Source organism: Symphodus melops (genome assembly GCF_947650265.1).
Source record: "Symphodus melops genome assembly, chromosome: 13".
NCBI classification, from domain to species: domain Eukaryota; kingdom Metazoa; phylum Chordata; class Actinopteri; order Labriformes; family Labridae; genus Symphodus; species Symphodus melops.
The window spans coordinates 5,255,441-5,277,794 of record NC_136703.1 but is presented as its reverse complement, the minus strand read 5'-3'; the positions used below and the strand labels follow the sequence as shown (position 1 = coordinate 5,277,794).

Below are 22,354 nucleotides of genomic sequence, written 5' to 3'. Positions count from 1 at the left end.
GATAGGAAATTAAAACAATTGTGTGTAGCATATTTTTTGCCAATGCAAACACACAGTATGACAGTTTAACGACCTTTAATTAGAGTAATTACACGGTAAACCTTTCGGCTCCTGTCTCCACCTGTTTGTCATTATTTAGTCCTTAAAACAACATTTATGTGGCCAAGTCGCAGCTTCATTTATCATAAAGGTTTTCACATTCATTGCTTTTTTGATGCGTAATAAAAATGCATCATAGGCAGAAAGGACAAAACAAGGACTACAAATATTTAGAGACATAACTATGTAGAAAGAACACACACTGTCATTTCTCATCAGTGTTGACAAATGGTCACGTATTTCGTTTAAACGAAGAAAAGAAGTAAAGATGTTTGAAGTGAAATGCTAAAAAATATAAATAAAAAAAAATCCCTAAAAATCTCTGTCATCAACCTTCAACCCTCGATGTCATAGATGTTGTTTTTGCCGTATTTGTCTCACAGTCAGAGAAAACTCCAACCGACTACCTTTACATTGTCACTGCATCCAATCCATATTATTTCATGCACGTTAGTCACAGTATTTAGTGTCGGCACAGAAGTTTGACTGGCTTGTCATTTACTCAAGGGAACAGAAACTGATGCTTTGCGGTGCAATAACCGTATGAAAAGACCCCAAATGACAATATTAACTCTATATGTAATATGTCACTTGGAGAATGAGGAGACTTGATATTCGCATGGCAGCAATGCTTATGCTGTGACCCAGGACCTCGTGGAGTCCACTTGTTAACAGATCCCGTTGAGCTGAATTAGGAAAAAGAAAGCAAACCAAAACCTCTAAAATTATTATGTCAAAATACTTTTTAGAGGATAAAATAAGGAAAATTGTGTAGGACATCAACACCCGATTTTGAAGTATGCCAAACTGGTTGTGGATGTAGCCAACTGTGTTCTGAGAACCAATGAGTGCCTTTCTTGAGAAAGTCATAAAATCAGTTGTCCCTCTCACTTCAAGATAATGAGCATGCCATAAAGTGAAGTGGATAGAGAAGTCTGCAGGGGCGTTTCAGTCACTGTCTTTTCAGCCACAAAATGAACAATTGTCGTTTCCTTGAGTGACGGTGCGGACATCGATCAAACAACTTTTACTCATAGTTAATTTCACAATTAAAGAACTCTAATTTTAACCATTAAGATAACTGCAATTTCCAAATTCAAAATATTACAGGGATAACCTGAAAGATGTCACTCTTACCACAGCTACTTCCCTTAAGGAAACAGCATCTGCGCCCCTTTGTTTGTTACAGCACAAGTCGAGTGTGCTCTGAGCCTACTGTTAGCTCCATGACCTAGCTTCATCAGATTACTACCTGCCCAGATCAAATGTTCTGTCCAAGCTAATACTAAACTCCTGTCTTTTTTCTGCTCTATTCAGCTGTGTTGGCGCTTCAGTCGACTCCTGACGTGTTAGCTCCTCTTGTCATGTTCACTTAAGTTTATTGGGTGAACTTTTAGGATTTGAAAAATCTGTGAGAATTTGGGGCATTCGTGGAATGTGGACTAAATAATGGGCTACTGACAGCAGTGTTGGATCGAGGCACAGTGGACCCTTGCAGGGTTAACTAGTGACTGAGGGGCCACACACAGCACATGCACATTCTCACACACACACCGACAACGCATGGCCAGTTTTAAATGAGTTTTGTTTTGTTAATTGGATCACCTTTGTTACTTGTTTTCGTTTCTCTGGAGACCCGATGAGACTTTACCTGCTGAAAAGGAGAGTGATTAAGCGTATTATACGTACATGCCTCTCCCATCGTGGCCACACTCAGGTATCTGGGTCAGTTTTTAAGTCAATTATTAACATGGACTATATTCATAAGTTACAGACTGGAAACTTCTTTCTGTATCTTCAGTTGAGTTCTCTTTTGTCCCAGAATAACATAAATGAGTGATTAAACAAAGAATAAATCAATGAAAAAATGAAGCTCTATGGTTAAAAAAAGCAACAACAAAAAAAACATGAAAATCAGTTGGAACATTAAGTTTCCATATTGTCATTTGTAGGAACTGTCAGGGCTGCTAGTGTGGAGCTGTCAAAGAGCCTTTCTTAACATTTTAATGAAAATGAGTGTTGACAATGACCTCACTGCTGTTCTCTTTGTAATATTCCTACAATTGATTTTACTGTATTAGTTTTCAAAATAAAAGCAGGATTGAATTCAAATGGCAAGTAAAGTACTCTTAGCTTAAGACAGTCCAACCATTCAAAATAAAAGCATTACAACCAAATACATCCAATGCAAAATGAGAATTTCAAAAGAAATTTTATAAGTATAAGTATAATGAGTCCAAAGTGTGTCTACTTAAACTGTCTCAGGAATCACACTTAAACATTTTCAGTTTGACAGCCCTTTGTTTCTCACACACTGTATCAGGCAGACTTGAATCACGTTATTTATAAAGTGTAGATGTAATTTAGTGTTTCAATCAAACGTATTACTTGAGTTGAAAATCAACGTCTTCCCTTTATCAAACCACAGTTTACATAGCTGACTGTAAAAAACAAAAAGCAATGACACATTTAAAAAACGTTATTTTTAAATTCCTCTCATCACCAGAAATTGAGATGCACCAAAACAAACCCTGGATCTTGCAGCTTCACTTGTTATCTGCAGTAATCCTGCAGTTAGTTTACATTCCTGCCTCTTAGAGCCCAAACATAAAAGAAGAGTTAAAGATGGTGAAGACTTTTGTACCATGTGATTGACCTGTAGAAGTGTGTGAACAGGTCCCATACTCACCTCTCCACACTTCACACTGACACCTGGAATGTTTCCGCTAATGAATAACATTTTCCGCTCTGTCCCGGCATTCTTGCTACAGTGCTGTGTACAGGGGGGACGACACCTCAGGGTGTCATTACATCTAACTCTTCCCCTTTGTGTATATTTGTGCCACGTGCTGCACTATAATCACGCACAGGTAAACCAGCTGGTGTCAAACAGGTGTAAGTGGCTTTACATCAAGTTAAACTCATGCATCTCTTTACTTTACACATTCCATAGTGATGCACAAAAAACCTCTTACTCTTGTTGTGTCTTTAAGGCACTTGTTTCTGTCTCTGAAGACGACCACTCGGTTTACATTCCAACAGATTGATTTTGAATTTAGACAAGAACCTTTGAATAAAAAAAAAATGCTTCCAAAGTTTACACATGGCTTTTGTATGGAAATGGATTAGAGCCACTTAAAAAAAAAAAAGAATTCTAACTTTTTCACAGAATTCTGAGATTGAAGTCAGAATTAAAAAAACAAACAAAAAAACATGAGAAGCAAAATCTCTTTTTTTTCAGTGGCCCTAATCCTCTTCCTTACCTTAGCTCTGTAAATTGAAAACAAAAGTTTTGATAGAGCTGCTAAAATGAAAATTAGCATGGTACTCTGTCTGCTGCCGTCACAATTTGTTCTTACGATGGCTCAGCCGTTTTATTTGAACCCAGTCTCATCCCTGAGTGTCTTTGACTGTGCTTCAAAGCAAGAAATGTACTGTTTCATATTTTCTTGTTTCCTCTTGCTCGCTCACAAGCCTGCAGGGAATGAAAGTACATTTCCTAAAGTAATCCCACCTTTTGAAGCTTTGTGAATGATGCTTTCGAGGGTAACATTTTATGAGCCTGAATCAGGAAGTTTAACTTCCTCTCCTCGCTGGTAAATGTTGAATCATGTGTGTTTGTTATTTTTGTGCTGTGATGAAATGAGTTAAAAATAAACTCAAAAGCACACTTCAACATGTTTACCAGTTTTAGAAAATATAAATACTCAATATAAAATTAAACGCATTTAAATACAAACGAATCCCTGTAAATAATACAATTACAACAGTATGATTCTGTAATAACTTACCCCCAGTTTCCACATACATGTGTATGTCTTTCTGTGCTGCGCACTATGCCACTGTAGTTTATAAATGTTTCCACAGCGAGCGAACAACCCAGACAGGAAGTCAGACAAAGAAAAAAAACACCTGGTGAATTTCAAAATAAAGTACAATAGACAGACTCACAATTGCATTTCCTTCATTTGTCAACGTTTTATCTAAACAGGCACCAATTGAACAACAAATCAACCTCAGAAAGTAACATGTTGTTTACATGTTTTTCTCTTTATACACATGTGATCTTGTAGTTCAGTCCTGCGATGTGTGTACAGCTGCTCATGGTTGTGCACGTCATCTTAGGGAGAAAAACCGTGGCGTTGACGGACAAAGTATTTTGAAATCTGGAGGTAACACTGATGCTGCCTTAACATTCTTACTTCATGTGCCCTGTGGATCTAAGATAATGGTTCACGGTTTGTGTGAACCAGCATGAACTAATGATCTGCATGCTGGTTCAGACGGGTAAAAACCAGGTATGAGATATGTCTGCGTCAGCCCACACTGAGAGGGGGGAGGAACTTTGAACATCTCGAATGTCAGATGAGTTTGCATTAATGATGGCTCACCTTTTTATTCTCAACACCATTTTTTCTATTCCAAAGCAGTCTGACAGATATGAACAAGCTCTTAAAGATCTTTTATCAACAACTCACTATATTTATGTAACGTGGTCTATTTCAAAACACAGTCTCAGTCATTCATTAAATCGGTGTGTAAATTCTACCTGCTGTGACACATGCATAGAAGAGGAGATCATACCACACATGGATGCTATCAATGACTTCACTTTGTCTCAATGAACATGAACACTGCAGAATGTGAGGTCCAACTTTTTGTTTTGAGGGACGTCATGGTGACTCTTCTGTGCCTTTTAGGCGAAGATTATTTGACCTCAGAGTGAACGCATTGTGCAAGGCGAGTTCAGGTGAAGCATTTTTCAAGTCAGTTTTTAGGTTTCTGTCTAAAAAGTCTATCAAATACATGTGTGTGTGATCTTGGCTTCACACACACATGTATTTGATATTATTATTTAAGATTTGTATAACTCCCATCTGTGTGAAGAGAATTCATTCTTTTTGACCTTTTATCTGTAAAAGAACATACTGACTCCAGTTTGAGTATTTCAGCTCTGCCTTGTGTTTTATGTTTAACCAGGGTGTGTATCCTTATCTACAGTCCATAGGTTTGCCTTGTATCCCATCTATGTGCATTTCTTCATGCGCACACCTCACACGCCTTCACCTGCCTTTTCAATGTGTGTAAATAACTGTCTCATTGTACTGTAATCCATCTTTACACCGGCTGTATTGTTAGAGAATAAGTTTACAAACCGATCACGTGGTGCATTTTCTGGCAGGTTTGTCAGTAAAATGTTCAAACAGCGCCAGCCAGGTTTAGTTAATGCTTCACTGGAATTCAGAAAATCTGCCTGTGTTCAATCTTTTGCTAATGGTGGAGCCCAGGCGTCGACATCATGTGTGCAGGAAGAATAGCAGAGCTGAGGGCTTTTCTAACTTTTTTTTTTTTTTTTTTTTTTTTTTTTTTTTTTAGTGATGAGTCTGTGAAATGGACGCATTCATAAATATGTGGATAAACCGATCAAAATGTACATTTTACATCCAAAATGATAAAAGAGTAACAAAAAAAATCAGTATTCCAGAAGCAGAGCTTCATCACGTCTAGGGGGTTGACATTTTGGCCTTTGACACTCAAACTGTGGATTCTTCTGAAGCTCTTGTTGATTTTGGTCAATTTAAATGTAACAGAGATGCTCCTCTCTCTTTCTACAATCCTCCTCCAGCTCTCAGCGTGTTTGGACAGGAGCTCCCATCAAGCCCTCACGGCTGCACGGAGGGAAGCTGTTACCCTGCGACAGGAAACCTTCTGATTGGACGGGCCGTCAACTTATCTGCCAGCTCCACATGTGGCCTGGATGGACCGGAGCACTACTGCATCGTCAGCCATCTGCAGGTCAGAGCTCATTCGAACACAAACGGTTTTAGACACAGTACTGTTTGCTTGAGATGCAAAGAAAGAAGCACGGGCCTTCAATAATAACTGGTTAGAGATCTTCGAGTCGTCATGCACATGATTAGCCTGTAGTTATCATACACGCTCAGTTTGACTCTCCCAGCTGCCTGCTCTGTCTCTCAGCACCCTGCTACACCTCCTTTAAAATACACAGCACCCTGCAATTAATGCAAAGGAAACTGGGATGGTTTGTTTGTCTTTTCATGCAATCGTTCATCTTCGGCCTTCTGTCTCCACTCTTCCATCATTTTATTGTTCATCTGTTTGTTTGTTTGTCACCATGTGCCCCCAACCCCTGCTCGACAGTACCAGCCCCCACATGTAGACACACAAGTCTGACGCACCTTAGTCACACAACCAGCCTCTATTACTTTTTCCTCCATATTCCCATGGCAGCCATGTTGCTGTGACCTCGCGCTCAGGTTGAGAGACGTATCGTTTACATCGTGTCTCACTGTCATGCTCCACCTTTCTGTCTCACAGCAGTCTTTATTTCAGAGCGTCCAGATTGATGAGAACAGACAATGGATACTTAAAGTCTGCAGACACAGCGGGTCATATTATGAGTTAAAAACCAGAAAAAGTGTTTGCTACCGCTAACTTGCTCACTTTAACATTCAGTCCCTTCGTCGTTAACATTCACGTTTGAGAATCAAAGAATTGCACATTGAAAAGTTGCACAGCTAAAAACAATTGAACAAAATTTAAATATTTACCAAATTTCTACAAACGTCCTGTGTTGTAAGAATGAATCCAAATTGCGATAATTTTTTTGTGACATAGAAAAAGATACAGCTGTAGAAACAGAATACAGAGAAACCGAGTTCATGCCTGTGTGATGCAAGACTGGAAGGTATTTTCTTTCAGCACCGTATGCAGCGGTTGCGTTTCCGTCCTTTGGTACTTGGCACAAATCCGAACACGTTGAAGATCATGTTAACAGTCCCCTCGGCTGCACCCGTTCGCTACATCTGTTTCTCTGTACCGACATGTGTGTACATGTACTCCTGTTGCCTCAGGGCTGGGATATCCTATTGTCAACTTCCAGGTTCAAATGATTGACACTGTCTGATTGGTGAGAGGCGGTCTAAGAGAGTCTGGATACGGTGACAACCTGTCGTAGCATAACTCCAGGTGCAGACAGTCGCAGGGCTGTCAGAAGTGTATTTAGGGGCCCACAACCTTCGTCTCACTGCTTTAAAATGTTCAGGAGTTCATCAATCATTTGTGTTTGACAAAGGCTCTCTGAGGTTGTGTTTTGTTCCTCGTAAGATCAGATTTCATCGTTTCTATGCAGCGGGAGACGCAGTGCATTTAGGGAGCTGCTGCAGAGTAGATTGCCTTGAAGACTTGTTAAAGGGGCCCTGGTTTGGCCCTTACACCCACTGGTAGAGTTAAACTGAAACTAGAGACAGGCACCGGTTAAAGAAAGACAAATGAAAAGTGATGGAGGACAAGAGAAAACAGGGAGGGTAAAATGACAAAAGGAAATATGACTCAAAGAAAGGTGAGAAAAGAGCGAAAGAAAAGCAGGTTTTACAACAACTACGGCCCCGATGGTCCACGGAAATCCTACGTTCTTTGCAACAAGATTTTATTCTGAGAAGTTATTTGTACATCTCCAATTCTTGATGCTTTACCTGGACAAGACTTTTGAATCCACCAAGTGAGGGATTATTCTGACCTACAGGGACGGAGCAAGCAGGGCTAAGCGCTCCCCTTCTTCTCCAATGAAGATGAGTTAATGATTCTACAAATAACTTACAGTTTTGAATTTTAATGAACCCTAAAGTCTCAAATGAGTCTAAAGTTCTCTAAGAGTTTGCACACTGTTGCATCCTCCTCCGTTCTCTTCTGTTTCGGCTGCATCCATTCAGCTCAGGCCTGTGGCTTTTCACCAATGACACAACTGTAGCTTTTATAGGCTTTAGAGATTCTTAGCATCTCTTAACTCAAGAAAAGAACTAGAAAGGAAATACATTAGGTTCCCCTGGACTGCTGGTGAGGACGACCTGCCCAAACAACCAACCCCGCCCCCCTCCCCCGAGCCTATCCTCTCTTTCTGCATCTTATCCCATCTCTGTCATGAACCCGGGTCTGTTTAAGATTTCTGCCTGTTAAAGGGAAGTTTTTTTTCTTGCCAAGCTATGGCGGATTAAGCTGGGCTCTTTTAATTTCGCCATAAGTAAGGTCTTTTACCTGCTTTTTGTAAACATAACAATGAGCATGGTCTGTTTACCTGCTGTTTTGTTAATGTTAACAGAGTAAGAGTAAGGTCCTTTACCTGCTTTTTGTAAAGTGTCTCGAAATAACACCTGTTATGAATTGACTCTGTACAAATAAAGACTGATTGATTTGATTGATTGATATTTTTTCTTTAGTTAAAATGCTTGCAACCACGAGGCTAAGTCTGTTAGCCTGTTAGTTAGGGTGACCATATTTTGATTTCCAAAAAAGAGGACACAACTCGGGACAGCCTTGAGACACAAATTCAGACAGACTTCTCAGAGGTTTATGATCATGCTTTATTATGCCTCAATGGTGGAAAATTAACTTCTGTAATGAAATCAAATATGTAACTACCTGTAACAAAATAATAGCTCTCTTTTCAAATAAATAATGTGAAAATATGACCTTTGTGTTTGAAATTCCAGCTTTAAATATTTCCCTTTCAAGGTAATAAGATAAATAATAAATTAAAAACAGTCTCTCAAAGATACTAACTTAACAAACGAAAATGATCTACATTTAATCTTGTTTTTTTCTCTTATTCATCCTGCTTTTCTTCTTCATCCTCCTTGTCTGACCATCCTTATTTTGCTGTAGAGCTGATCTTTTTCAGCACTTTCCGGTTGCTCAACAAATAAGCATAAAAGTCTTTGCAAGACATCTCTTTGCTGTGTAGCTGCTGTAGTGTTTTATCGGGGTTTTGTAGTTCATCTGTGAAGCTGCACTTACGCTTCAGCATTTTGTGTGCAATCAATGCTGCTCCGCTGTCAGCTCTGTTGCCGCTGTCTGCTGTTCCCTGTGAATGTGCACGTCGCAGAGCCGCCCACAAAGCAGTCTCTCGAGAATTACGTCACGCAACGAAGTAGCTACCGTAGTATTTAAGTACAACCTTGATGGTTCCATGAAAAACAGTGAACCCCGGACATTTTCATGATTTTATAAAAACCTCCCGGACACCCCGGACAGGACGTAAAAAGTGGACCTGTCCGGGCAAAAGAGGACGTTTGGTCACCCTACTGTTAGTGGCAAACTAAGACGAGGAGCTGGGCCTTATTTGAACAAGTTTAAGCAAAGAGACGTGAACATGTTAACAAATAAACTGTGATTTGAGTTCAAACATATTATTTACGTTTTATATATCAATGTTTATATATCCGTTTACTTTCTAACCATGAAAGATTTTCTGCAGCCACCAAGTTTACTGTTCATGCTGCCATGGTGTTTATAAATCTTAGTGTCCGTAAAAGAAGGCATGAAAATAAATCGAGAGTTAAATTCTAACTGTAGATTCACAGTGGTGAACTAAGTGAGCGTGTTGGGCTTTCTCTTATAAAGCGCCACCATCGTAGTGTGACAAAGGCGTGTTTTCAAATCAACATCAGGCTTACATCAGCGTATTGTTGGAGCAGAAAGCCTTATAGCTGAGCTCACCAGGCTTGACTAATGGGAGATAAATAAGAGCTCAAAGGAGGGAGGGACGGTCTTAAAGCCACACAAGTTCAGACCAAGCACCAACTGAAGCTTTACAGCGTGCCGAACGGAAAAGATGGAGAGGAGTCTCGCTGTTTTTATACTCGTAAGGAAATCATAACAGCCAATTTTTCTGAAACGGTCGACGCAGTGACAACTGCTGCTGAACCTTGTCTTTTTACAAACTTTATATAAAAAGTTTCTGAAGTTGTGTTGCAAAACCACATGACAAAAACTCAACAGAATGTGCAACATAGGTGAGCAGAAATGGCATGAATTTACTAAAAACCAAAGATGTTACTAATACATTCTTGTTTTTCCAATCATTTGCCTTTTTTTTTTATTTTTTTAGATGTATTTATATTTATTTTTTTATTGGGAGACAGGAAAGTCAGAGTCAGAAATCAGGGAGAAAAATGAGTGACACGAGGCAAAGCAGCCTGAACCTGGGCTGCGTGCTGTGAAGGCTCTTTAGATGGGGCGTGCAAACTAAACACAAGAGCACCAGCTCCCTGTAACTGTCATCATATCAGCCGCTCTTAGGCAGGAGTCATTTGTAACTGAAAGCTTTTGTTGTCATTGGACCTTAATTTCTGTCGACACAATGAAGAATAGACGATTCTCTCTCTCTCTCTCGCTGCCTTGTTGCGATGCCACTTTGTATTCGCATGAAACGGCTGCTGTGCAGAAAGGAAATGGCCTTTCCAGAGTCAGGTGAGGATTTAAGCAGATTTATGCTGGGATTAGGTCGGGGAAGTAAAATAAGCAATCATGCATCTAAAAAAAAAAAAAAATCATCTCAATTACAAGTAGATGTGTGTACATGCCTCCTTATTAACATCCCCACATACACACACCCTTCCAGCACACTTTAAGCATCCTCTTTCAATCTCTTTAACAGCTATGTTGTTGTTAGCAGCTTAATCACCCCTGACAACAACCTCATTAAGAAACGCTGTGCTGGAATCTACCGTTCATCCGTGCCAACTCACCCTCATCTGCCTGTTCAGCCCTCTCTCCCTGCTGCCCTTTAATGGCCCCCCTGCTCTCAAACGTACCCCCCCCCCTTTTTTTAACTCACATTCTTTATTGGCCCCCTTCTTTGTCTGTTACCTCTGCGTGTTCAGACCCCTCTCCACTGCACACCCACTTCTCCCACCTACACCTTTCTTTCTCCCACCACCCTTTACAAGTTCTCTAGAACAGACCTTCATTCAAGCACTTGCGCTTGGCCTGGGTTCCCCCACATTCATGTGTCATTCCCAGGCCCCCTGACTTCAGCCTCGTCCTCCTCCCCTTCCTCATCAGTGCTTTATATCAGTGGTTCACTCAGTGTGTTACACACAGGTACGGTTAAATCAGCAGGAGAGAATTGATTTATTGACCAGACAAGAGTCCTGTCAATGTCTGATGTCTGACTCTGCTAAAGTAGGTGGCTGTATGCCTCCTTTCAGCGTGTTGCTATTGGACCTTCTGGTTGAAAAGACTCATCATATCACCTCCCAAAAACAATCGAACTATGTGGCGAACTTCACTGCTGTGTAAATTCAGTTTGGACTTTGGTTGCATGCCTTTCACTTTGATACCTTCATGTAGTTTTCTTCCCAGCTTGGGTCAAAGCCAGTTTGGAGTCTGCACATGCAAGAGTAAATCAACCCCTATTGTATTTTTTTAGGTGTCCAGCTTTATAAATTCAACTTGGTACGATTTCAGTCCGACTTGCATGTAAACATTTACGGGAATTTCAAAAGTCCAGTTTTAGACGGACTAACTTTATAATCTAATTTTTTGATAATATATTGATTACTATCACTATAAATCCTGATTTCTTTCAAATTTAAAGGCTTATTTTTGCTCCTGAGTAAAAGTTTTCATTCTGCTCCAAACTTCTGTAAGCCTGCCTACACATATCCCTGCGACATGATTGGCTGTTTGTCATCTTAAAGCTAACTAACTTCTATTTATTATTTGTTTTATTGAAAAAAAAAATGACATTGCTATAATTTCGTTATCCTTTTCTAACTCTCTGGAGGATTTTCTAGATCCTGTTGACATTCACTAGCTTGCCTGCCTGCGTCTTTAATCAACCCCTTCATGAATATCTGTACTCTATTAAATCCTGATTAAACCCGTTTGTTTATGAATATACAGACGTGTACAGATCACTGTGCATGTCTTCGTAGTGCAAAAACGTTCAACACTTCTAAAACATTTGACATTTGTGTGTTAAATGTTTGAATTAGTCGACTATTACCAAAGTGCTCACAGTGTTTTGTGAATACGACCGAAAACAACACAGAATTCAAATACATGTCGGCTAAAAACCAAATATTTGTAGACCATCGATTTGATCTCTATTCATCCATCCCTGTTCCCCTCTGGCTTTGGTTCCGTTCACAGTGATGTTGGCACGCAGAGGCACAGAGCTCTCATTATTTCAGTTTGAAAAATGAAATCCTTAATCTGAGTAAACGGCTCATTCACAGGGCTTTGACTGAAACAAGTGCTGCACACAACCTTTGTCCGCAGCATGAAAACATGAGGATATCTGCTTTTAAAAAACTTAGCCCGTCTGCTGTCTTTTATAAATTAATTTGAACAAGCAGAGTGTTCTAGTTGTTCTACATCATGTTTAAGGACAAATAACTTCTCCACAGTAAAGTGTCTCTGTTTCTGTCCTCAACAGGAATCTGACAAGTGTTTCGAGTGTAACTCCCAGCATCACTACGACCCGTACCGTCACAGAAACAGCCACCGCATCCAGAACGTGATCCAACTCATGGACAGCAACGGAGAAAACACCTGGTGGCAGTCTGTCAACGGTGTGTGTGCATGTTTTGTGTATTTAATGCCAGTGCTGCTGTGGTGTTGAGTGACGTACTTTCCTCCCACAGGACAGGAGAATGTCAGCATCAGACTGAACCTAGAGGCCGAATTCCACTTCACACATCTCATCATGAAGTTCAAGGTATGCATGTCTGTGGTGCTCCTATGTGTTTGTTATTGTTTGTGGATTTCCTGTGTGAAAAGGTTTCCATACTGTATGTGCTTAAACATGTCAGGGGGCATACTTGTGTAAGTGTGTGTTTGTTGTGTCAATACGTTTCATGGCTGCGTTCCACTGATTTTTTTCCCAACACTATACTGATAACAGAACAACATCAGCAAAGACATAGTGTAATTCAAAGGCTGTCGAAGGTGTTGCTGATGGTTTTTCATGCAAGGCCAATATAGAGAGGCTTTAAACCGTCTTCCTTTGTAAAGAACAGGACGCAACTCTACTGGTTGCAAAAACATTGGATAAAACGAAAGCAGATTTGAAATGACCCTTGTTCTCAGCTCATTTAATAAACGATCTCCTCACAGTTAACTGTCCCACTTGGCAAGCTGTCTCTAGTACAGCGTTATGTCAGAATGCTTTAGGGCTGTGAGCTCATCAAGAAGCCTGATAACGGCCAATTCATCGGAATCAGGTGTGTTGGAAGAAGGAAACGTCTTAAACATCCACAGAACCAGCATTAAGAACCACTGCTTTAGGGCATTGCAACATGTGACTGACAAGTACATACGTGAGTGGCAGCCTCCAGTGCACAAAACTGCAGTTCGTCCAGTGTCCACCGGAGGCTGTCTCCAAAAACCTACAAGTCCCCATTGGATCTGATATAAAATGTCCATTTTACAGGAGAAATAAACACGTTTACAGCCTTGTTTAAGAAACGGTTTTGGTCTCTGTATTCATTTCTTTATGAGTGAAATCTGTTCTGGGGATTACTTTCTTTTCCTTCACGTTTCGCTGTTGTTAAAGCTCAGAGTTTAGCGACCATTTGCACAATAAGGAATGTTATTGAGTTGACTGACAGTGGATGTGTTGAAGCTTGTTGGGCTCACCTCGACTCCACTTTTTCAGAAACCAATGGCTGACCTCACTGAGACGACGTCCATGTTTTACATTTAGAATATCGACCAATATAGGAGATGTAGCAATGATTCTTGTCTGAGAATTGGTCACATTTGCACCAAAACAAACCCCAAGATGGCGAGGCACGACTTGCTAAACTCTAGGATCCTAAACTGTCGTCCTTTAACTACTGGTGACCATGTCTGATGAGTTGCAGTCATATATTTTTAATGCATGTAGTGACCTTAGTGTATTATATTCATATATGATGACCTCAAGCTAATCTTATTGTATGAAAGAGAACAATCACCATGTCAAACTGAATGTTTGGTAAGGCAAGCAGGAGGAGTAAGAACTTTAAAAGGACATTCTCTCTCTCTCTCCTCCTCAGACTTTCAGACCTGCAGCGATGATTATCGAGCGTTCAGCTGATTTCGGACGCACATGGCGTCCCTATCGTTACTTTGCCTCTAACTGTACCAAGAGCTTTCAAGGGATTCCTTCCAACGGCCTGCACCACATCAACGACGTCATCTGTGAAGAGCGCTACTCCGACATCGAACCCTCGACGAATGGAGAGGTGAGAAATGGCACTTTATTCAAAAAGAGTGTCTTTGTCAGTATAAACATAGTCTGCGAATAATCTTTGATTTAACAACAAAATCCCTCTGAAAGAGACTTCAATAACTGAATATATTTCCTAGTTTCAATTCTCCGTCTGTGCCACACGAGCCTGTTAGTCACCACTGGTGGCCTAATTTTCTACAGAGTTTCTTTTTTTATGACGTAATAAAAAGCGAAACAAGGAAGTGTTTATCAAACATCACTGAAGCTGCAGGTACTTTCTGTGTTGGGGTTTATTTCACATGCAGATTTGACGCTATAAGGAGTTCTCCCACAGGCAGGATGTTGTATTTATCTCAAATGAACGACTGCAGCCATTTTCATGGAATAAAAGTTCCTCAGTGAAACTGTTTGGATCATTCATGTTTCAGAAAAGATAAGAGCCATATTGTACAGACAGTTTTACTGAGCCCGTATGAATGACCTGAAGTCTGTAGGCTGATTTTTTTTTTAAGTGTTCATTGGTTGTTTCAATTGAAATATTGTCTTTAATTCCTGTCCAATAACTAATGGGATCTTCATCTTTCTGCTGTCTTCTAAAGGTCATTTATAAAGTTCTGGATCCTGCCATTCACGTGAAGGATCCCTACAGCTTTGACATTCAAGGTTAGTGGACAACAGCAGCTCAGCTCAGTGTGCCTCATTATCTCTCTGTTCATCAAAAGTGTGACATTTACTGCACAGCACTCCTGATTCACACACTCGGCAGTTAGATGAAGAACAGTTTTCAGTACAGTGAAAGTGTGACAAAATACTGTCTACCATTTAAATAAAGCTTCATCCATATCTCATTATTTACTTCAGAATTATTTATTAAATCTTTCATTTATAACTTTAAGCCAATACAAAAGTCCTCATGAGTTTGTTTTTGTCCTTACAGAACTTTTGCGTATCACCAACCTGCGTATAAACTTCACCAAGCTGAACACTCTGGGAGACGACCTGTTGGACCGGCGATTTGACGTCCTGCAGAAATATTACTACGCTTTATATGAGCTGGTGGTCAGAGGCAGCTGCTTCTGTTATGGACACGCCTCAGAGTGCGCCCCTGTGCCAGGGGTCGATGCCCGGGAGAACGGCATGGTGAGCTACAAGACTCTGATCAGCACGGGTGTTTTCTTTTCATACTCACGATCTGTAATCCTCTCCAAACAGGCTCAAGGAACTCAAGACAAATATTGCATAAAAGACCAAAAAACACGAGATACTGTTTGTTTGGAAATGATACGACCTTTGGTTTAGATGTTTACACGACACTGTTTTAATAACGGTGTCTATCCTTTTTTTTTAACCGTCTTGCTTATCTTGATGTTCCATTGTGACGGACAGATTCATGGACGCTGTGTATGCAATCATAACACGGAGGGTCTGAACTGTGAGCGCTGCAGAGATTTCCACAACGACCTGCCATGGAGACCAGCAGAGGCCGAGAACTCACACACCTGCAGAGGTGGGGAAACACACACACACACACACACACACACACACACACACACACACACACACACACACACACACACACACACACATACACACACACAGAGAAATGCAGATGAGCTTAGTTATTGCTTGTTAATATTTGACTGCTTCCTGTTATTAGCTGCAGGGTTGATTTGATGACTTGGAAATGTTTAACCAGGAATTTTACGAGACCTTTGCTGCACACTGATGCACACTCTAACACACACTTATATCAAGGTTAAGCTGCTGACATCGATCGTACAGGTCAATGTGAGGACGGCCTGTGCTGCAGGGGAAAGAAAAGGAAACAAACAAAACAAAAACAATAATAACAATAGAATATGAATTTAGGAAACAAATGTGCCCACAGTGTTTCCTTGGCTTTCCATCTGCTCATGACATATCTGACTACCATCTTAACTGTGTTATCACACAGCTCAGTGCACCACACAGCTTTTATCAGGCAGTCTGAGAGAGACTACTCAGGTTTGGTGTCGCAGCAAACTGTGCAGTTCAAAACCTAACTGATTCAGACTGCATGAAAAATGATGGGAGGTAAAGATCACACATCCCTGCACACTCTTTTTAAAGAGGATACTTTGAGGCAAGCCAATCAGATTGTCACTGACTCCTCCATCTTTTTCATCCAGTACGAGCTGCTGTCCTCTGGTTAGAGGTCAAAGGTCAGAGGTCCTTGTTGTAGATTGAACAGTTTAAACATTGTTTCTATAAAACTTTTAAATAGTGGCAAATAAGACAGATCAATACTGGAATATCATTTGTCCTTGTGTTTTTGATTTGTATTTAAGGAACCTGGTGTTATTTATTTTCTTATTGTTTGGACACTGTTTGGTAAAGTTAATTGATGTTTATTGTGAAAGATTTTGGTTGTTGTCTTTTTTTTATGGGTGAAGAGCCCAAGACACATTTCTTTAATGATCTTTAATGTGTAACACATGGCAACACAATATAGTTAATTCAAACATTCAACCTGCAGAGTGTGATCCCAATGTAGTGGAGCTTCATTTTCTACACGCTATGAGCTTTTCTAAATTCTGTGTTTTTGAGTGATTAAAATACATTTTGCCATTCTTCATGATTTCTTCACACGGACTTTAAATCTTTTAAGTGATGATTTTCTCTGAATAACAACAGTCTTGGCTTTGGGTTAGAAATGGTGTCAGATGTAATTGTATCATGACCTGACGGAAGCTTTTGAACTGTCTTATCCAAATATCAATCATATTGAGTCCTTTGATTGCCTCCCGTGGAGGAGCAGCTTCCTGTCTGCACATTGAGAGTGTTAAGAATGAAGAGATGTGACTCATAGCTTTTTCAGATGCAGCAGAATAAATTCTTCTAGTCCAAGGAGAGTTTATATGTATCTAATTGGTCTTCATAGTTTAAATTCTTCCCTGATGTCCGCAGAGTGTAACTGTAACGGCCACTCTAACCAGTGTCACTTTGACATGGCGGTGTACCTGGCCACGGGCAACATCAGCGGAGGAGTGTGTGACGACTGTCTGCACAACACCATGGGACGCAACTGTGAGATGTGCAAACCTTTCTACTATCAAGACCCTCTGAGAGACATCAGGGACCCCCGGGTTTGTGTTGGTGAGTCGTTTGGTCTTTTGAATCAAATGTTTCCAGCCATGGTGTGAGATTGTCCAGTGTAAAAGTAATACATTGAAATGTTTCTCAATCAAGCCAAATGCTGAGAATAAAATAAATTATTTTTATTCTTGTATGTAAACAAAAGGAGATCATTTCACTGTTTTCCTGTGCACGAGACATTAGTCAAGGATCCTCTTGTTTTATACTGTTGACCCGACTCTTGTACAGAGATTGACCTCGTCTCAAGTTTAGATAATGCCAGACAACCTTCAAAGTCTTATCAGGACACTTTGACAGCCTGTTGAATCTACTTTTAAAGGTCACAAGAGAATAAACGGAACGAGATATTAAACGCATCCAAACAACAAAACTCCAACGGTTAACTCTGTTAAGTGTCGAGGAATATTATGTGTTCAATTCATTTACATTCTGTAGACTAAGACGTTTATTAAACTTTTTTTTTTTTTAATTTATTGATTTTCATGCTTTTATTGTAGAGATAGGACAGTGGATAGAGTCAGAAATCAGGGACAGGGAGCATGCACAGCTACAGCTACAGGCGCCCCATGTCAAACATTTTTCATCTTCAGTTAACACAAGTTATGTTCATTGTTTAGTTTTAAAATATCCCCCTAGTTGCTTATCTCCTCCTTATTTTAATATTTCCCTTTAATGTCCTTTTGTTTCTGTCTCTTATTTTTTCCTTCATGTTCTCAATCTGACCTCCAGCCTGCGACTGTGACCCGGTCGGATCGTTGGAGGGAGGAGTGTGTGACAGTCACACTGATCTGGACATGGGCATGATCACAGGACAGTGTCGCTGCAAAGTCAACGTCAAAGGCATGCGCTGCGATGACTGCAAGGAGGGCTACTACGGACTGAGCCAGAATGACCCGCTCGGCTGTCAGCGTACGTGTCTGTGTGTGTGTGTGTGTGTGTGTGTGTTTCTCCATCGTGTAAACAAATTGTGTTTGGATACCCAATAGATGTCTGGTGTTTTGGAACAAAAAACCACAATCTTTATTTCAGTTCGGACATCAATCACTGTCTCATTCTCGGTGTGTTTGTGTGTGTTTGTGTGTGTGTGTGTGTGTGTGTGTGCACGTGTTTTTTGTGTGTGTGTGTGTGTGTGTGTGTGTGTTCTTGTGTCTCTAACAGCCTGTAACTGTGACCCTCGAGGCATCATCATGATGGGAACTCCATGTGACCAGATCAGTGGGGACTGCTCGTGCAAGAGATACGTCACTGGTCGCTACTGCAACCAGTGTCTGGTGAGAAAAAAACCACTTAAAGTGTTTGAACTAAACGAACCCTGACAGTAAGCCTGTTTGTTAAAAGCTTCTGTAAGTTTAGCTAAATTCCCTTTCCAACTGCTTGGATGTATATTTTTTTTTTTATTGAAGGAATTTGATTCAAAAGACAATTAAACTCTTAAACTATATAAGTTGGTTCAGTTTTATCAGGCAAGAAGAGAAAAGAAAACAAATCTGCGATATATATTGGCAAGGGCAAGAAAGCTCCAGATACAGATATTTTATTTAAGATTTTAGTTTTGGGGCTTAGTGGTTTTGACTCCTGCCCCATGTACAGTTTGGAGGCAACAGTCTTCAGCACAGCGACCGTGGGTTCAAATCCAACTTTGGCACTTTGCTTGACACCCCCGCTCTCACCTTCCAACATTTCCTGTCTCTTTTTAAAAAAACGAAAGCAACGGGGGATAGAGAGAGTGGGAAACGACCTGCAGGAAAGGGGTCGCTCTCGATCCTCGGTCCCTTGCTCTCAAAGACTTAAGAATCTGTACATGGGGCACATGCACCAACTGCTAGCCTACTGGCACCCCATCAAAACTGACGTCCGTGTTTATTTCCCTCCCTGCAGCCAGAATACTGGGGCCTCAGTAATGACCTGGCTGGCTGCAGACCTTGTGACTGTGACTTTGGTGGAGCCTTCAACAACAGGTAAGATGTCATCCATCTTTATAGTCAAACAATGATTCAGATTTCCTGTACTTTCAAGTATTTCTTAAGTTTAAAGAATAAGAGAAGCTGTAAAAACAATAATATCTGACGACCACAAAGAGTATGAAAGACAAAGAAGAAAAGATCAGGATCAGTTCTCTTAAGCAGTTCAAATTTGCTTCGGTCTGTCACTTCAGGTGCATGATGGAGAACGGCCAGTGTGACTGCAGGAGGCATCTGATAGGTCGACAGTGTTCAGAGGTGCAGCCTGGTTATTTCTGTGCTCCGCTTGACTACTACAAATACGAGGCGGAAGAGGCCACCGGACACTCCCCTGATGACTCAGCACTGCCAGTGAGTACATGACTCTGACTCAGTGTGGTTGACTTATTCACCCTTTAAACCACCGTCACTTAAACTGATAACAGACGGCTGAAGAGCTGGCAGCATTGACCCCATCAAGCACAACTGAACCAGGTCAAATTTAAACTGTAAATTTACATTTGCTGGACAGTTTGAAGGCTTTTAGAATCAAAATGAAAGGACTTCCGTTTGTTTTTCTTTTACTGAAGATCACTTTTGTTGTTTTTCTTGAATATCATGAATATTTGTCTTACTGACAGTCGGAAGAGAACTCATATCTCTGACGTGATCCCTGTCCTTACATTTTGTATTTGTGCAGACAACTGAGTGTAATCAGATAGATAGCAGGTCTACTCAAAGAGTGTTTGGTGTCGATTTGTAAATCTCGTTCTTTTGCCGACCTTGTAGTGGAAACTAAAAGTCAGTTACACTCGCCTGCAGGAATCATTTCTCACTTCTACTCATTTCAATCTGCACCCTGTAGACCTGGCTGTGGTCGAGTCTAACACTAGTAGTCTGAGGAGAACAAAACAGCGGAGAGTTCAGTAAAGAAAAGATCAGCACTAATGAACAGATTTCCTCGGACATGCGTCGGTCAGAAAAAAGCTCGATGTAGTCTGTACCACAATACGTCTCATTTTTTAAGTTTTTTTACATGAAAACCTTCATTTGACGGCTAACTTAGAGTGGGAATAGTCTGTCAGACAACTTGGTTAACCTTTGGTCCACAATAGTTTTTCACAAACAAACAAGAGAGTCAACTCGAGTAAGTCACGACTAGTTTATTTATCGAGCATGAAGACGCATGAAGTGCTTTAAGGCTTTAAAAACAAAACATTATAACATTAAGAGAAATACAATCTTACATGAAGCAAGAACACAGATTACCTTTTTAATAGTTAAAATAACACCAAAAAGAAATTAGTGTATTTAATTAGTGAAAAATGTAAAAGTAATAAACAAGATTAAATCTGCTTGAACTCCTTATCAAATTTGATTTCTGTTCTTCTGTCTCCCACTGTGAAACCTGTTGCAACAAAGAGACAGCCGCTGGGACTCATCTTTCCCACCCGATCTCTTTTTCCTCTATCCTACATCATCTTCCATCATCTCTCCATCACTACCTACCTGCTATCTTTCGATCTCTGTCCCTCGCCGCCCTCCACCCAGCTCAGCCCGCTCCTCCCCTCCCCCCCCTCTCCATTCAGTCCTTCAGGCAAGTTCAGACAGTCCGCTCTTACAACATCTCCGCTGAAGAAATGTGGAGGAAGAATGTCTGACTTCAGTATGTTATGAGAAAGAAAGGCAAGAGACATGTCTTTGACAAATGAGGCTGTTGTTTTCAGCGGATGCCTTTCTTTTTTTGTTTTTTTTCTTCTGAAAGACAAAGAGAAGTCGAGAATATGCAGCAGGACACAGTTGAAGTTCTGCATTACAATGCAGGACTCGGACTCCACAGCTGAAGTGACCCATGAAAACAGCAGACAGTAGCACAGATACCAACCTGTCACAACTAATGATTGTCACGCAGCACACGGAGAGAAAAACACACTCTCAGCTTCACATTCTTTGTTTCTCACAGTCACGCTCTGAAGCGCTCTGAGCTCAGCACGGCTCTTTCTGCTCTGTCTTGTCGTTTTAATTTTTCAAATGAGCTAGCTGTGCAAAATGAGCCGCTGTGAGCTCGATTAAATGAAGACGTTGTATGTGTGATGTAAAGGGAATTAAAGCGTTCAAAAGTTTGCTGCCTCGGCTCTCACCTCGCCATGAACTGACGGCATGAGCAGGACGAATGACCTTGTACTTTTATGTGAAGTCATAACAAGATGGGTGTTATCTGTGTGCTCATTAGACGTTGTTACCCTGTCTACAATCTCACCTTCTACATCTTGTCGTTGTTTCCCTAATGTCTGATTCAGCTGTGACATCACCTAAATTTTCCTTCAACAAAATAACTAAAGCACAGTTCTCCTCTTAGTTTGCAAAGTGCTGCAGGTTCACGTCAGCTTTCTGACCCCAGAGAGTGATGGCCATGAGTATGAACACTTGTCTCCTCTTGTCTCAGGGCAAAGTTCGTCCTCAGGCAGAGACGGATTGTGTGCAGCATCTCAACAACCAGCTGAGGAGACACCGGCGGCACCGTCGCATCACAAACTCCCAGCAACACCGTGCCGCTCTGAGACGTATCCGCCAGCTTCAGCAGACAGTGAGATATTTGTGTGATTGATTCAATACATTGATTTGATGAGACAGAATCATTTGATAGCATCTGTAGACACCTACAATGAGCTCAGCATTTAAAAATAAAGTACTTTCACTGCGGCCATGTTTATAGAGAGCAGTGATTTCCCTCTGCCATTAACAATAGAAAATATGAAGTAATGCTCACAAAACCTTTGGTCTTGTGAACTCTCATCGTAGGTTATGGCTTTGTGTTTTATGCCTCCTTTTTCTGACAGTGCGACAACTTCAGACCTAAACAATCCAGTTGTTCTCTTAATTTAAAAGCTTTCAAAAGTTTAAAGATGTTCAATGATCTATTTTAGGAGCTTGAAGGGAAATAAAATCCAAAGCACAAAGCAGTTTTATCACTTTTAGCGTGTTGTTGAACCCCTCAGATATTTCTTAGGTTCATTTCTTAGGCCCAGGCTGAGGACCACCAATTTAGATAAACCTAACACCCTCCTCCTATTGATAAAGAGCCAGAACAACAGTGTAGATTTAGTATCACTCGTAGCATGTAGGTCAATAAAAATAATTACATCTTACATGTACTGTA

The 22,354-nt window shown here is 40.6% G+C and overlaps 1 protein-coding gene across 3 annotated transcripts in view; it reads left to right on the top strand.

The window, feature by feature from the left end:
• The window catches only part of lamb2l (laminin, beta 2-like), a 67,158-nt gene that overhangs the window by 30,140 nt on the left and 14,664 nt on the right, over positions 1-22,354 (top strand). For all 3 annotated transcript variants that reach the window (XM_079359060.1, XM_079359059.1, XM_079359061.1), the window contains exons 3-15: positions 5,726-5,895; positions 12,341-12,476; positions 12,549-12,622; positions 13,944-14,132; positions 14,719-14,782; positions 15,057-15,259; positions 15,506-15,626; positions 17,066-17,254; positions 17,984-18,163; positions 18,413-18,525; positions 19,133-19,212; positions 19,410-19,566; positions 21,641-21,781. In XM_079359060.1, the coding sequence (XP_079215186.1) occupies positions 5,726-5,895; positions 12,341-12,476; positions 12,549-12,622; positions 13,944-14,132; positions 14,719-14,782; positions 15,057-15,259; positions 15,506-15,626; positions 17,066-17,254; positions 17,984-18,163; positions 18,413-18,525; positions 19,133-19,212; positions 19,410-19,566; positions 21,641-21,781 (1,817 nt within the window). The remainder of the gene's footprint in view (positions 1-5,725; positions 5,896-12,340; positions 12,477-12,548; positions 12,623-13,943; positions 14,133-14,718; positions 14,783-15,056; positions 15,260-15,505; positions 15,627-17,065; positions 17,255-17,983; positions 18,164-18,412; positions 18,526-19,132; positions 19,213-19,409; positions 19,567-21,640; positions 21,782-22,354) is intronic.